The sequence below is a fragment of the Gasterosteus aculeatus genome, chromosome 5 (genome assembly GCF_964276395.1).
Source record: "Gasterosteus aculeatus chromosome 5, fGasAcu3.hap1.1, whole genome shotgun sequence".
In the NCBI taxonomy this organism is placed as follows: Eukaryota; Metazoa; Chordata; class Actinopteri; order Perciformes; family Gasterosteidae; genus Gasterosteus; species Gasterosteus aculeatus.
This window is the reverse complement of record NC_135692.1, coordinates 1,050,527-1,065,610: the sequence shown is the minus strand read 5'-3', so window position 1 is coordinate 1,065,610 and position 15,084 is coordinate 1,050,527. Positions and strand designations below refer to the sequence as shown.

Below are 15,084 nucleotides of genomic sequence, written 5' to 3'. Positions count from 1 at the left end.
TACGGGGAAACCTGTTTTAAATACCTTCAGAAGGAAGTGGATCTTTTCTCCAGAGGACCGTATCAGACTGTAAAACCTGTTAAGCCTCTCGGCCCTGTCGTCCAGACAGAGCAGTGCGTCTTTTTTCCCCTCCTTTCTGTCAAACATGGGGCTGTTCCAGGACCTCAAGCAGGCTTGGATCTCCTCCACGTTTTCTTTGGTCCTCCAGAGTCGTCTCTCCAGATCACAGATAGAGTCTCGCATCTCCTGAATATACTGCCAAACACCTGGAGGGTAATAGATGATGAAAATGGTCAACCAAAGGCCCAAAGAATAGACCATTTTTAATGGATGAATATGAAATGTGTGTCAGAGTATGCAACCAGGGCAAGACTAATGACAGTCCGCAGTAGTAAGAGGGGAGCAAAATGATAAATGGACTGTACTTCCAACCACTCAAAGCGCTTTAACACTACATATTCACCCATTCACACCCATTCATACACTGATGACAGGCAGGAGCCACCACACACAGAGCCACCGGCCATCAGTAACTAAACTAACACTCACACAATGTAGTCGCAGCTACAGGAGCAATGTTGGGTTAAGTGACTTGCCCAAGGACACATCAACATGCGAGTTAGCAGATCCTGGGATGGAACCGACAACCCTCTGATTGGAGGACGACCTGCTCCCCACTCACCCAGAAAAAAACCCAACAGTCATCGATCCTATCGGTTGCTGTTTTGGTGGGTTGGAGTGTGTGCCAGTCTGAGTTCCAATGGTCCTGATGCCGAAACACCCCACACACACATGGGAAACTCACAGAAAATCACAGTCCTATTCTGTACGCAGCTGCATGCAGGATGCATGTCATACAACGGTGTTTCCCCCACCATTATATGAGGGGTGCGCCCCCAACCCCTAAACCTGGCCCGGCCCTAAAGAAGCGTGCATGTGGCGCTAACAGCGGTCAAAGAGCACCAGACAGACAATTATCCCCCCCTCCACCTGTCGGCCAAACCGTTCGCCCCCCCTCCAGCATTGGATCTGATGAGAGGTGTGTATCAGATGTATCAGACGGTATTTCAGCATTGCTTACATGCTTACATGGTAATGGTTTCTATGTACTGTACCGTTACAGCCACACTTGTCTCGTACTAATTTGTTTGATCCAGAAGATATAATACTGATCAGGGTTCCAACCTTGGCTGTTCCAGGTCAGACTCTCCTCTGCTCTTTTGAGCTGAGCGTTGATGTCGCTGAGCTGACCCTGAATCAGAGGATGCTCCACGCCAAGCACGGAGTTCATCACCTGCAGCCAGAGAACAGAGAAAATTTACAGAAATATCAGTTTAATATCACGTCTGTGTGGTTTTTCAAGCCCAAAGCATCAAGATGAGATGCAATCCTCATCAAAGTCATTGTTTCTGTATCTCTACATGTTACCACGACTTAATTACACTTGAATTTTAAGCTACCTGAAGTAATGAAGTGATGAAGTTGAATGAAGTTTTTTTGCCATGTAATCATCTCGTTGACGCAGCTGCAATACCTGTGCTTGAGCTTTTTGGCAGCAATAAAATGATGTAACCGTGACAAAAAGATGCCTATATAATGCACGAATTCTAGTAATGAAACAATTCTTTAAATTTCATATACAATCCACATCATCATTAGCATAATCTCTGAACAACATTCAAATGTGTCTCCTCTTTACAATGCACAGTAATACCCGTATTTCATTTGTGTAAAATGTAACCAATTTTGTGATTTTGACATCTTTGGTATCAAGCAGCCCTGTATTGAGAAGAAGGGGTGTAGTGTAGTAATTTCATGAGGCCACTCGTCTGGGTGCAGGAGAAGATCCTGAGTCTTTGCGTGAGGTTCCCGTTTATTACTGTTGAAAATTCACGTCTGCGTTGACTTTGCATGGAATCTACCAGTACAAATAATTTGCTTCGCTTTTGGTGGGAAGGCAGCATTAGGAATAAATAGAAAACACTCTCGACAAAGCATTTTTTCCAGTAGGATAATGTCGACAGGGTCATTGGATTAAAAAAAAACAAGAGTAAAGCGAAACTGAGAATAAACATTGCACACACACAGAAGCAGCCTTAGTGTACGGAGGGCTGAAGCTGCAGCACAACAATCAGATCTCAGCCTAACAGCCAACCTTGTTGTATCGGCCGGCGGCGAGCTCCAGGTTAGCCGTGTACTGCCACAGCTGCCCCCTGGTGGTGTAGATCTGCACCGCAGGTTCAGGGATGGCGACCTCTGTTTGTGTGGCCTCCAAGTACTTCACTTCCCTCAACACAGACACCAACTAGACAGAGGTAGAGAGACATCTACAACCAATTGGGACTTTCTGTTTTCATCAGGCAAGGCAGCTGATAACGTTTGCCAAAATTCAACATATTTAATTTAATAATTTAATTTCGCACAAAAGAAAGTTCCGCTGAAAACGTTCCTCTACGAGTCAGATGGATTTCCCACCTTACTGTCCTATAAATGTATATAATAACACAACTATTTAAAGAGACTGACAATTAACTTTATTTAAAGATGTAGTCTCTTTTGCAGCTGTAGGACATATCATGATTCATCACAAAACTAATAAATAAAAACCTGTCCTGTTATTGAAACAAGAAGCCTGTGGATCAGTTCTAATTCTTCAGACCTGTGGATTGAAGTTGACGGAGATCAGTTGAGTGTCCGGGTCCCTGCTGATTAATGGAAGGCTGAGGTTGAACCGGGAACTCTCCCCCACCGACGCCGTCCATGCCTTATAGAGGCCAGTGGAGTATCTGGAATAAAAAACCCAGGGAACACAATCTGCAATGACAATCAAACTAAATATCATCTGTTGTTTATTTAGAAATATTTGTAACTTTTTCCCACCACGGTATAAACTAAATAACTGGGACTGTAATTTCAGTAGGCACAGGTGTGATAAAAGGTTCACAATGTGGAATCAAAATAAATAAAATAAAAGTGCATCTGGAGGGCATACAATTGAGACATTTCCCCAATCCCTTAGGTTGGAGGTGGGTGTGACTTGTCCATAAGGTGGGGAAGCAGGGTTAGATAGGTGGGGGGGGGGGGGGTATGAGGATGAACAGTGATTCGTCTCTGGGAACAGACAATATGTCAGGGCTCGGTACCATACATCCATCTGTAAATAGCCACGATTATGATGAGAACTGTGCGCGCTGTGGCTCCTTATTGGATTTCTGCTGTGAGCTTCATCTCCTGATAGGGGCACCGCAGACGCAGAGGCAATCAAACGCGTGGGTCATGGCGATGATTCACTGTTCCTGACTAGAATGTGTTGGGATTTAAGTAGAAGAGCTCACCCAATGGTGGATACAATTATAATACATGTAGTAATGTTTAGTGTTAGAAGTTTGTGTGATGTTAGATAGTAGTTATTGCATTTGTATGTTAGATGAAGTGAATTCAATACAATCAAATAACAATTTATAGTCACGTGAGTCATATAAACACTTTACACATTAACATTCTGCCACAATGTAACGTTAAAACCTGGGGACGGATGCTATTGCCGTCCTATGGATTTCCCCCAATTGGGAGTTTTCTCTCCTGTCAGGTAGTAAACTGCAACTGGACACAAGACAGCCAAGTGAGGCAAATGTCTTGAGTGTTGGACCACATCAATTAAGGTGTGCTAGTTATAAGATGAAGACAAACTATGCAATGCTTTGTTAAATTCACTCATTGAGGCATGAAGCCGTATGTATTTACATTGAATGCATTGGAATGTGAGGGACAGAGAGGACAGAGAATGTCTCAGATTGCAGCAGCAGCTTCACACCTGGATGTGAAGGGGACAATCCAGGAGGAGACATGTTTGAAGGAGAAGCCAATGACATTCAAATGCACCCAAAAGACACCTCAGAGTTGTCAAAGGACCAAAGCGGGGAAAGGACTGTTAGAATTGCATCTATGAGTGCAGCCATAAAAGACCTCGGCACTTAGCATACTTGCTTTATTGATTAGCTCACCATTAGCCTTTGTTAATTTGAACAGATGTTTTCTGCTACTCATTGTTGAATGCAATGCCTCTTCAACCTGGGGGGTCCTGCTTGGGTGGCAAAGGCCAGTGATCCCCGACAATTCTAATCTTCACCGATAACACACTTGTTACACACACATCTTTTACATTTCTCTCAGGAAGATTTTCAACCACAAATACTCGTTTCATTATCAAAACAGCCCAGCTGTAAATTAACAGGGTCAAAAAAGAGACAAAATCTGAATCCTGTTGGCTTTTATGATAATTACAGTCCAGAATATTCTGTCAGTGTTTATTCTGTTTAATCTTTCTGTCTATTATTTTATTCAGTAACACATATATTGAAGAACGGTAAGATTATGTGAAATACCCTGAGAGAAGATCCACACACACCTGTCCAGCAGTTGCATCATTTCCTCGTACTTGGCGATGACTCTGGCTCCGTCTGTAGACTCCAGCAAGCTGCACAGTGTTCAGCCCATGCAAAAGGATTTATTAGTTAATACTTCATCACATTGTTTTAACGAGAGCTTTAAAGCACCACGCAGAGCAATTCATTCATTCACTGGAAACACAACAAAAGTCTTTAATCTGCTGTGTGGGAGAAAAGGAGGAGACGTACGGGGGAGACAGGTGTCTCATCTTGGAGAAGGGGACCTGGATGCGCTGCTGGAGCTCCTTGGCCCATCTCAGTCCCCCCGCTACTGCTGGCATGTTCTTATTCACTGGGCTCCATCCTGGGCAGGTCAACCATCAGTGGGAACCGTTAATACAAAGTCAGTGACATGAAGCGTTCCCAGTCAAGTTACAGATACGTACGTGTAGGCCATCACATTGCCCCGCCCCCTTCCACTCAAAGGTAGTTTTTGTGACCCCACCCCAAACAGTGAATGGAAAAAATACCAAAAAAAAGGAAATAGACAAAAGGTATCTATGTATGTCTAACGTTGTATGACATGCCCAAGCGCCCTGTATAGAAGCTCTGTGAAGTATTGTTCTCACCCAGCTCCTCCGCTGTTTGGACCTGCTTGTTGTACAGGTGTTTACAGCAGTCCAGCTCTTTGTCAAACATGGAGACAAGGAGCGGGTATCTGTCCAGCGCTGCTGCGGCTACTAGGCGTCGCTCCAGCAAGCCCCCAAACATATCCAGAACCTGCAGGCGTCAGATGAAAGGCTTTCAATAAATATGTCTGCATGTATGTGAGAGAAGCAAAGAGAGTTTAAGTTCTCGGACCTTGAAGGCGTGTTCCAGCTCGGGGGCGTCGTCAAAGGCCTGACAGAAGATGGCTCCTAGTTGTCGGTCTGTGTCGTCCACCTTAAGTTTGAACTCCCTCACATCTTCTTCATACTCCTGCAGGGCAGATAGCTCAGCTAGACCGGCAGACAAAACACCAAGTCCTGTTCACATCTCGCTCACTCAGAGCCATCAAGCACAGAGCACTGGCTGGGTCGTACACGATGGGGTCATTGCTTCTCCTGCTGGACAGTCAGGAACATCTTGCTAAAGCAACTAGATTGCACTGAAAAAAACGTCATCCCATTTAGGCAGAGACACAGTTGGATCCACAAGCGCTGGTGGAACCAGGCGCTGGGTAAAACAAAAGAACGACTTGCCTGTTCCTCATATTTAAAAATAACCTTTGTAAAGATGCACTGACTGCAAACGTTGGTTGACAAAACAAAAACCGAGCAGGCAGCTGAACAAAGCCGCCATGATCCGACGTTCCTCACCCTGTTGTTGACGTCCAAGCAGTCGTTGGACTTCTTTGTGAACATTTGATACGTTTCTAAAAACTCTTGGTGCAGCAACTGGACCTGCTGACTGAGTCCTGGGCCTCGCACGCCCCCAATCCCCAATTTGTCGAGCTTCAGCAGGTCGACGGCAGTCAACAGGATGTCCTGTGGGGAAAATGGAGGCTGATGGAGCTGAACTGCAGTAGGAATTTAATGAAAGGTCTGACGTTTTACCTCAGCCTAGCTTTGCCATTTCTATCCTCACACTGTACCAAATATGATATACTGTAACTATTCTCCAGCTTTTGAGGAAGGCATAATGCTTTCATACTCACCTCAATGGTTCTGATTCTATTGATAAAGCGCTCAAGTCCGGAGAAGGCCAACAGTGGGGAAAAGTCCCAAGGCCTCACAAACACCCCGTTCCTCTGGTACTGGCTTAGATTGGCCCTCCGGTCCTCATAAGTGCTTCTGAAGAGCTGCAGGATCTCCAAGCTGGTCTGCACCTTCAGGAGACTTTCTAGAATTTCTCCTCTCAGAACCTCCTCTTGGACTAAATACACCCGGGCCTGGTGTTGGGGAGCAGTAAGGTTAGTGAGGTCAGTTGGGGCTCCCGATTTTTAAACTTTGTGAAACTCTATAGCTTATAAGAGTGAAGAAAAGCTCGACCCACAAAAGTAAATGTCTGTACCACCCGCCCCGTGCTGACAGGTGATGTTCAGAAACCCCATCCATGACTACTTAGCAGCAAAGATGCTAACACAAGAAATAGAAATAAAGGGTAACAAGCTGTTGAAATTGATTGAGAACGCAATGGACCTGCTGTATGAGGAGGTTTGAGGTTTCCTGCAGCAGAACCAGGAGGCGTGCTGGCGTGTTGTAGTATCTGGAGTTGGCCCAGACCAGGCAGACCGTGTGCATCAGAGGCCCGATATGACGCCTCACATCGGGAAACTGTGCGTCCTCCATGTCCTCAAACAGACGCTGCAGGGGCCTCAGGTAGGTGCAGATGTCCTTTGCCTCCTCCATTGCTGAAGAGTGGAGAAGTGATTACAGTCAATGAAAGTCCACCATACTACTTAAAAGTAAATAACCAAACATGTGCTGCACGTCAGAAATGAGTCGGGTGCATAAATGGTGTTGTTACCTGCTAGCACATCCTGTTGCATGTTAATAAAAGCGGGGGCATAGCTGCTCTCCACAGCCTCCAACAGCATCGCCATCGCCTCCACCTTGGAGGCTTTGAGCTGGGAGTGGATGCACTCCAGGTCTGCATATCTTCAAGGGCAAAACACATGATGCAGTCACACTTGTAGAAGCTCACTGGGTTGTGTAGTGACACCCTAATGTCCAGCAGTTCGTAGGGAAAGTCTTTCCTATGTGCTTAACCTTCTTCGGCCTGGGACACCTACTGTCAGGATGCCCCCCCCCCCATGCATGAACAGGTCTCATGTCGGGGCTCCAAATCCAATATCATTTTCACACTGAGTCTCTGCCCATCAGGTTTCCTTCAACATTAGTCCATACCTTCAGTATCGTTTAGAGAGTTTTTAACTTTTTGATGTCTTCACCAACTCAATGTTATTTGTGCTTTTTCCAAAATATTGATGGGCCCCTTGTTACAGCGGCCTTTAGGATCCGTCCCTCAGAGCTGACAAAATATCTGTCGTACAGCAGCAGGGCCGATAAGAGCATCTCCATAACGGCACCAAAGCAGGAAGCTCCTTTGTTATTTATAATCACTGATTATTCCTGACATGTGAACGGGGTCTGTCAGGATCTAAGTGTATACATATTACATATTATTACACTTTATAGTCGGCAGTCAAATCATCTGGCAGACAGAGGTCAGTGGATATTTTACATTTATTTCCAGTAAATGTTTGGTCTGCTTACTCTGGTTTGTCAAAAATATATTTTTCTGGAATTATTTTTTTATAATTCCAGACAATAAGATTATTATTATTATTATCACCGGGAGGTTTCACAGTTGAGTTATCCCAGTAACACAGATTAACAATTAGCTGTTATAATAAAATATGGCAACAGTGTGAAACATCAAAAACATTTAGTAGCAGTTTCTGTGAATTAAATGATTACTTCATCCAGTAAAAAAACACACACAGCGTATTTGTGTTAATGCATTTCCATTATTTGAGGGACTGTATTATGCCTTCCTCCTCCAGGTCATTCAAAGGGTTCACACATATTACGAGTGAAATGTATTTCTTTATGTGTAGTGTTTGTTGTACATGAATGATAATTCATTCGGGGGCCTCACAGCGCGTTCAGAGAGTATCTCCAATGCATCATCTCTCTCAGCCCAAAACACTCAGTCTGCGTGGAGAATCCAAAGAGGAGGACTGACCTGTTCTTCCAGAAGAGCAGCTCCGTGTGCGGTGTCGGGTTCCTGCCCTCCAGCAAAGCCTCGGAGGAGTCCTTCTCCAGGACGGCGCGGATCTGATGGCTCCATCCAATCACTGCCGACTCCACCGAGTGGATGATGCTCTTATCTGTTACTTCCCCCCTCTCGACTTTCGATGTGGGATGAAGTGATGCGTCTCCGTGACCATTCGTGTCCCTTGTGCTTCTTTGCCTTTCTTCTGTCTCCACGCTGTCGGAGCCTGCAGGGGGAGGCAGCAGCGTGTGGCCCTGGACTCGGCCTGACACCACAAACACGTTGGTCTGCAGCGAGTGGACGTGGCGTCGGACGTCCTGAGACACAACCTGGGGCCATTCCGAGTGGTTCCTACTATTGGACAAAAGTGGGGCCACGACCTGGACGAGTGAACGGAAATAAGTGGAGTATAAAGTGTGCACATCACTTCAGTAAAGGTTATCTAAGAATACCCAAGAGAATTAAAGTAAAAGTTACAAACTATTAGTTTATAAAACTATAGTAAAAACCACAATGCAAAATCTGTGTAATCATCAGAATATGGCCTGTTAATGTATCACAGTGCGTACATGTACACACTTATTCTAACGCTCAATAATGTGCTGTCTGAGATGTAGTGAAGTGGTGTAAAGTATAAAAGACCATTCCACCACTTTAGGCCTCATACAATCATCAGAGGGGTCACGGCTAATTCAGCTACGGGCAGGGTGGAAGTAACGAATTATAAATACTCACCTTACTGTAATTAAGTAGATTTCTTGGGTACTTGTACTTTTAGGAGTTTTATTAAAGTGTGTAATTTTACTCCTACTTGAGAACAATTTACACCATGTGATCGATCTACTTTGCTACTTTTAAAATCAAAAGTCACTATTGAGTGCCCACAATTTAAAATAATATTCAAACCGTCAGATTTTTTTTTTTTCAATGCAAATCCTTATTGGCTGTCAGATCCAATTATTCTAAGACGTAATATAAGCAGAGGCCAACTCGCTGCTGCTGCTGCAGGCAAATGTTCCTGGAGGTAAAACACACAGCGTGTGAAGAGGACTGAGAATTTGAGAAAGAAAGTTATGCAAAGAAAGAATGATGATCATGATTACGGCCAAGAGTTTGAAAAAGTCATAAAGGACATTAACTTTCTTCTCCGTCGTTACTGTGATCGATCTCCCACAGGTCCAGACCCCCTCTGGTGAACTTCCGTTGTGTTTTGAGTGAACTTTTTACTGTGGATTTGTTTTGCCGTTTGCACGTGTCGGCCACCGTAAAACTGCCTGTAAATGTTCTACATACTTGAGTACATATTTTCAGTACTCTTTCCACCTGTGGCTGTGGGTGAGTAGTAAGTATGAGTAAGTCCTCAGAGACTCTTTGCATCCAGCAATAATTAACACGGTGCCCTGCTGCTTACCTCCTCAACTAGAGCAGAAAACTGATGCAGTGGAGCGTGAGACAAGGTCCCGTACAACAGGTCCTCCCTCATGGAGTCCTGCCGCAGTGCTGTCCTGCTGGGTTTGACAAAGTACACCGCCTTGTTGCTGGAGCTGGCGGGGAAGACGGCGGCTGGCTGCAGCAGCCCGGACGCCGTCTCAGACACCACCAGAGTGCTCTGCTCGGCTCGCTCCAGGAACTCCTGCAGCACCTGCCGGTTGTCCTCGATGGACACGCACTTCTGCCATTTGTCCTCTTTCAGTTTCAGAGTCCGCAGCACATACTCCGCTATGAAGTCCAGTCTCGAGTCCTCGGCAGGGGACTCCTCCATGTCTGCAGGTTGCTTTGCTGTCCCGGGTCAGTGTGCAGGCTGAACTGATTGTGTCTCTGCCTCCATAGTAACGCAGTGTTTGCATTAATCAGCCGGTTGCTTAGGGGACGTGAGCGACCAGGAGCTGACCCGGGACGAGGGCATCCTCCAGTCTGACACCCACTGTCCCCCTGCAGTCTTTTGTTTGACTGTCAGGGGGATGTTGATTTCAGCCATTATGTTCCCATTACAGTGAGATGTAGAGCTGCGTCCTCATACTGTCTAATCTTATTTGAATAAATGTCCCCCGGTGATGACATGGGCTCTGCTTGGCGAGGAAACATAGGTGGAATAACAGTAAAAAAACAAGCAAATGGATGTGATTTTGTTTGAAAACAATAAAACTGTGGCTTCCATGCAGCTACAGCACATCTGTATGACTTTGATAAAGATTTACTGAGCTGATTGGAGTGTGTGCAGGATGCAGCTACATGCTTGAATGAATTTACTGGCACTGTGACATCTTTTATCAAAACCATCTGCACTTCTAAAAACAATAAACCCAAGTTTACTGCAACACTCAGGCAGCTTTGTCCACCTCGGCCCCCAAAAGTAAGAACGGACTCTTGTAAAAAGAAGCCCCAGCTCACGGACAGACAGAGGAGCAAAGAGCAGCAGGGTTCAGTCCAGGGTGAGTGGAGAGACGGTTTGATTCCAGGCGCTGTGTCTTTGGGCAACAGTGTGGATGGTAGTTACTCAGGGCAGGCGGGTCTCTGCGCGTGCTGCCTTCTGTCATCAGAATGATGACATGACGGGTTAAAGAAATTGGAATTTGGGAGTCTAGAAAAGCTCCTTACGATTACGCTCCATTTAGCATTGGTGTCCAACCTGTGTCCATGTGGAGACGCCTACAGGGGACCATCACCTCACCTGGCTGATGCGTTTACCTGCAGGTTGATAAACCCACACAAACAGCCCCCCCCCACGTCTTTGTTTCATTTAGGCTCCATTCACTGGACGACCAGCAAACATCCATCCATTTTCCTCCACTTATCTGCGGTCAGGTCAGCAGGCCGACCCAGACTTCCCCTCCCCCGCATCCCTCCCCCGCATCCCTCCCCAGCTCATTCTCCTGAGGCCAGCTGGGACATAGAATCCCTGCTGCATGTCCTGCGCCGTCCCCTGGATGAGAAGAGATGTGACTTGAACAGGGAAAGCTAAGATGCCTTAACTATCAGCACACTGGGCAAGATGATTGGACAACAACGTTGTTGGTGTTACTATTTGTCAAGTATATTTGGCATTTGATCAATGTAGTTTTGGGTTATTTGTAAATATTGAAATGCCATAAATGGCCACCAGATGACACTGTGACACACTCGCTCCATCGAGCAGCAGTTTCTTTTCTTCATTCAAGAGGTTCTTTCTCAACAAACACATGCAGCATTGTGGGTTCACCTGCCTCACCTGAGTCCCTGAGAGCTCTGATCAAATCCCACTCATGAACAACTGGACTCAGTGCACTTAAAGGCTTTCGTTCAGTCACTTAAATGCTGCCTGTGAACTTTATCTTGTTCTGATGGATGTGACGTGGACTGGCATTTGTGTCCCGCCTCTCTAGTCCTCTGCCTACTCTGAGAGTCTTGCACTAAATGTCAACATTCATTCAGCTATTTGGGATCCGGTATCTTGCCCAGGGACACTTTGACATGCGGACTGGAGGAGCTGGGGATCGGTGCTCCACCATGTAATAACGTCTGCTGGTCATGTGTCTGATGCTGATATCTGACACTGTTTTATTGGTTTTACCCAACATGCACATTCCACCAGTCTAAGGTAGTTAATAAGCAACAGACCAAAGAGAATCATCTCAAGCAGACTTTCCGTTTCAGACCCAAACAAGCTGCCTGGTCACTGGTATGAAGCCGAGGCTGGACACTGAATACATGAACCAGGAATGTCTGCATTACAGCCCGACAATACGACTTTATCATTGGAGTTCTCCAAACCGCTTCAGCGTAGTCGGTCTTTATGCCTCAGTGGTGGCGTTCTAATATTTTGTACACCCAAATAATATCAAGTGAACAATATATTAGACATATGTCTTTACTTACTCTTACCAGTAGATGTCAGTAAAGTTCTTTAATGAATCATTCTTCTGTGAGACCTCGTACACATCATGAAAGCACCGATCACGGGAAAGTCTTATTAGTATATTGTTAAAGGTGAAACATTGATTTTCCTTATTTGGGATTTAATTCCTCTTCACAAAAGGGACCATGACACAAGTCAGTCTTCCTCAGGTCCTGAGGTCCATGTCATCTGTGTCCAAGTGAGCTCAAAGCATAAACATTAGTGTATCACCCTAAAAAGTCCCTGGAGGAGTCACAAAGCTTTCCTTTTTGTGTTGCATCCGTTCATGGAGAAGAGAATTCCCTCATTCAGCTTTGCATACAAACGTGTAAATATATACAGCGAGGTATTTTGTAACTTGTTCAAATGATTTATTCACAATGTTAAATATGCCTGTCCCTCTCTTTTCCTCATCGTATTAGTTTCAGATGTCTAACAACACTAGAATGAGGTGATCTGTCAACACACCCTCATACCTCTAAAATAAAGCTGAACGGAGTCCAGAGGCTGGAACACGTTCTGGCATAAAAAGAGTCAACATGAAGGAAATGTGAGTCACTTATGTATTACCAAAAGTTAGCTTACTCATGCAATTGCCAGAATCTGGCACTTCAGACATTCCTCCATGTCTAATGGAAATTTCTAAATGATCGATGTCCAAAACTCTCCTCTCATCTGCCTTTATGATTCCAAGTATGAAAGACAGCAGATCGGCGACGTCCAATAAACATGGAGGTCTTCATGCTGGACCTTAACCACCTCATCAAACGTGTTGAAGATCATTTAGTAGTTTTTCAACCGTTGTTTCTGGGGTTGCGTTGTCACCATTGGTGGTTTAAATAACTAAGACACACGATTGGTTATGACCTGTGGATTTAATAATGCAGCCTTCTCCCACATCCATTTACACTTGTTCTCCTTCAGACTACCGTCTAATAATATGTGGGCTCTGGTTGAACCATAGTCTAATGGTGTTTTATGGGTTAATATGGATGCTTTGCCTCTGGCGAGCTGGCTACCTGGGGGACCTCGTATCTGTATTTTCAAAGACCATCTTTCAATGATGTGCAGATTATCCGTACGCGAACCATCAGCCCTACAGAACAAGCTCACACACAAATTAGTCGATATCAGAGAAAGACATTTCAATGACCAGCCACCGAATACCAAAACCACATGGGGAACACAAGAGGACGTAGAAAACGTCATTTTGCATCTGTTTTCCATTTGAACACTTGATAGCTTTCATACATCACTTCCACATCAAGTTCGAAGTTTGGCACGGCTGTTTGACCAAGAAATGTGACGCAAAGTCTGGTACTGAGGATCAGTCAACCATGTGTTTGAGTAAAAGCCTGCTCCCTGGTGCGGTGCCAGTTGCAGCTCCACGCTGGGCATTCTTAACCATCCTAACCTGGCACTGGCACCTGGCACCTGACACCTGCCACCTGACGCTGTTGGTGCATAAATGTATTTGAGGAATCTGGCGAATACCTCGCAGGAATGCCAGTAATCCCGTCTGCATCTGAATCATGCCTTTCCTTAGAGCTCGCTTCGTTTTTTCCCTTCAGGCCAACAGCAGCAGCAATAATAATGCTGAACTCCAGAACTACATAATTACTCTTTTGCTCTTTTTCTTGGTCAGCGAGGCGGTGTTGTAAGCCTTTCTGACCTTTTGTTATGCATCACGCAATGCACAATTGGTACTGCTGTACCTGTCTGAGGTTACACGCTTTAATACCACCAGAGCGATGGTACTATACTAGCGGCATAGAAGTCACATCCTAACAAAAAGACAGGGAGAGCACACCCAGAGACAACATGTCAAGCTATTCCTGGGTCCGATAATCAGATGGTTGTGACACGTTGAGCGGGGAAGAGCTCAAGCCAGGCAGCGTATGAGAGCGCTGATAGCAAGTCGAGAGGAAGCCAACACACTTTATCTGGGCTGTCCGCAGAGCAATAATTGCCAGGCCTTGTGGTTGTTGAATTATGTGGCCTCACAAACGGTTTGAAATGACCCTGCTTACTTGCTTGGTGGGGGAGGGGGGTTGCGGTTGGTAATAGCAGGGGGCAGAGTTGTGTTCTGCCAGTCAGGTCTGGTTTCTCAGCCGGGTGGCGGTTTGTCAAAAGGCTGATGGCGTTAAAGAGCTGCAGGCTATGAATGGATGGGTCATTTTCATACTTTTGGGATTTGGTGGGGGGCCAAAAGAAACATGCTGGAGGCTCACTCTCTCTGAAACAAGATATTGGGTTAGTGATGGCTGTCAGGGGACCGCAGGATGACCTAAATCTAACACATCTCTCACACATATGCATCACGTAGGACAGTCAGTGTGGGATTGAACACATTCATCATATTTCACCTTGCACAGCATCAAATATCTAGAAAGTATTTCAATTACTTTTTTAACACAAATATCCAGAAATTCTGCAAAATGAATGTGAATGAAGGTGAATCTCCATCCACTATTTGTCCTGACGATGGTACGAGTTGGTGCATTGAGATGAGAAGTGTTTGGCACTGATCCTTTAGTCATAGGCTTACAGAAGAACGCACCTTACAGATCATTATCACCAGTCTGCAGCTTTACGGAGCTTTATAGCGTGTTTTATTGTCTTGGATGGAAAAGTATTTCTTGACTAATATTACCACCTATAGAGCGAATGACTCTAAAGACTAAAGACTGTGGGTTCATGTGTCTTTCGTACGGTATATGAAAGACATTTAGTTACGAAGACAATGAAAATAGTCCACAGAGTTACAGACAACTGTTATACAATATGAGGTAGTTCTCTGTGACCAATCCTTCAAGAGCATTATTTTTATTAAGTGATTATTATTCTTTGTCTGTATCTTAATTGCACACATTTGTACTCATGAATAGCAGCAGCAACGTAATAGCCCCATTTTCAGCTCTAACTGTGGGCCCACTGGGTTTTAGCCCTGCGTTGACACCTTACCTGGGCTTCACAACAGTATCTGGCAGCAGTGTGACCCCACCACGGGGCTCGGCCATGTCGGGTTCACAAAACTCTTTCCAATAGCCGCATAATCAAGTC

The 15,084-nt window shown here is 45.1% G+C and overlaps 1 protein-coding gene across 3 annotated transcripts in view; it reads right to left on the bottom strand.

Annotated features, from left to right (window-relative positions):
* Positions 1-9,964, bottom strand: part of dnah9 (dynein, axonemal, heavy chain 9) — a 98,398-nt gene extending 88,434 nt beyond the window's left edge. For 2 of the 3 annotated variants that reach the window (XM_040177371.2, XM_078103212.1), the window contains exons 1-14: positions 9,559-9,964; positions 8,118-8,527; positions 6,897-7,027; positions 6,569-6,780; positions 6,085-6,318; positions 5,747-5,914; positions 5,250-5,366; positions 5,018-5,168; positions 4,638-4,752; positions 4,409-4,477; positions 2,660-2,786; positions 2,156-2,305; positions 1,186-1,294; positions 25-266 (exon numbers count right to left, since the gene is read on the bottom strand). In XM_040177371.2, coding sequence (XP_040033305.2) covers positions 25-266; positions 1,186-1,294; positions 2,156-2,305; positions 2,660-2,786; positions 4,409-4,477; positions 4,638-4,752; positions 5,018-5,168; positions 5,250-5,366; positions 5,747-5,914; positions 6,085-6,318; positions 6,569-6,780; positions 6,897-7,027; positions 8,118-8,527; positions 9,559-9,909 — 2,586 coding nt within the window. In that variant the 5' untranslated portion in view covers positions 9,910-9,964. Of the gene's footprint in view, positions 1-24; positions 267-1,185; positions 1,295-2,155; positions 2,306-2,659; positions 2,787-4,385; positions 4,478-4,637; positions 4,753-5,017; positions 5,169-5,249; positions 5,367-5,746; positions 5,915-6,084; positions 6,319-6,568; positions 6,781-6,896; positions 7,028-8,117; positions 8,528-9,558 lie in introns of those variants that run through there. The other variant, XM_078103213.1, reaches the window with a different exon arrangement.
* Between the last annotated feature and the right edge of the window lie 5,120 nt (positions 9,965-15,084).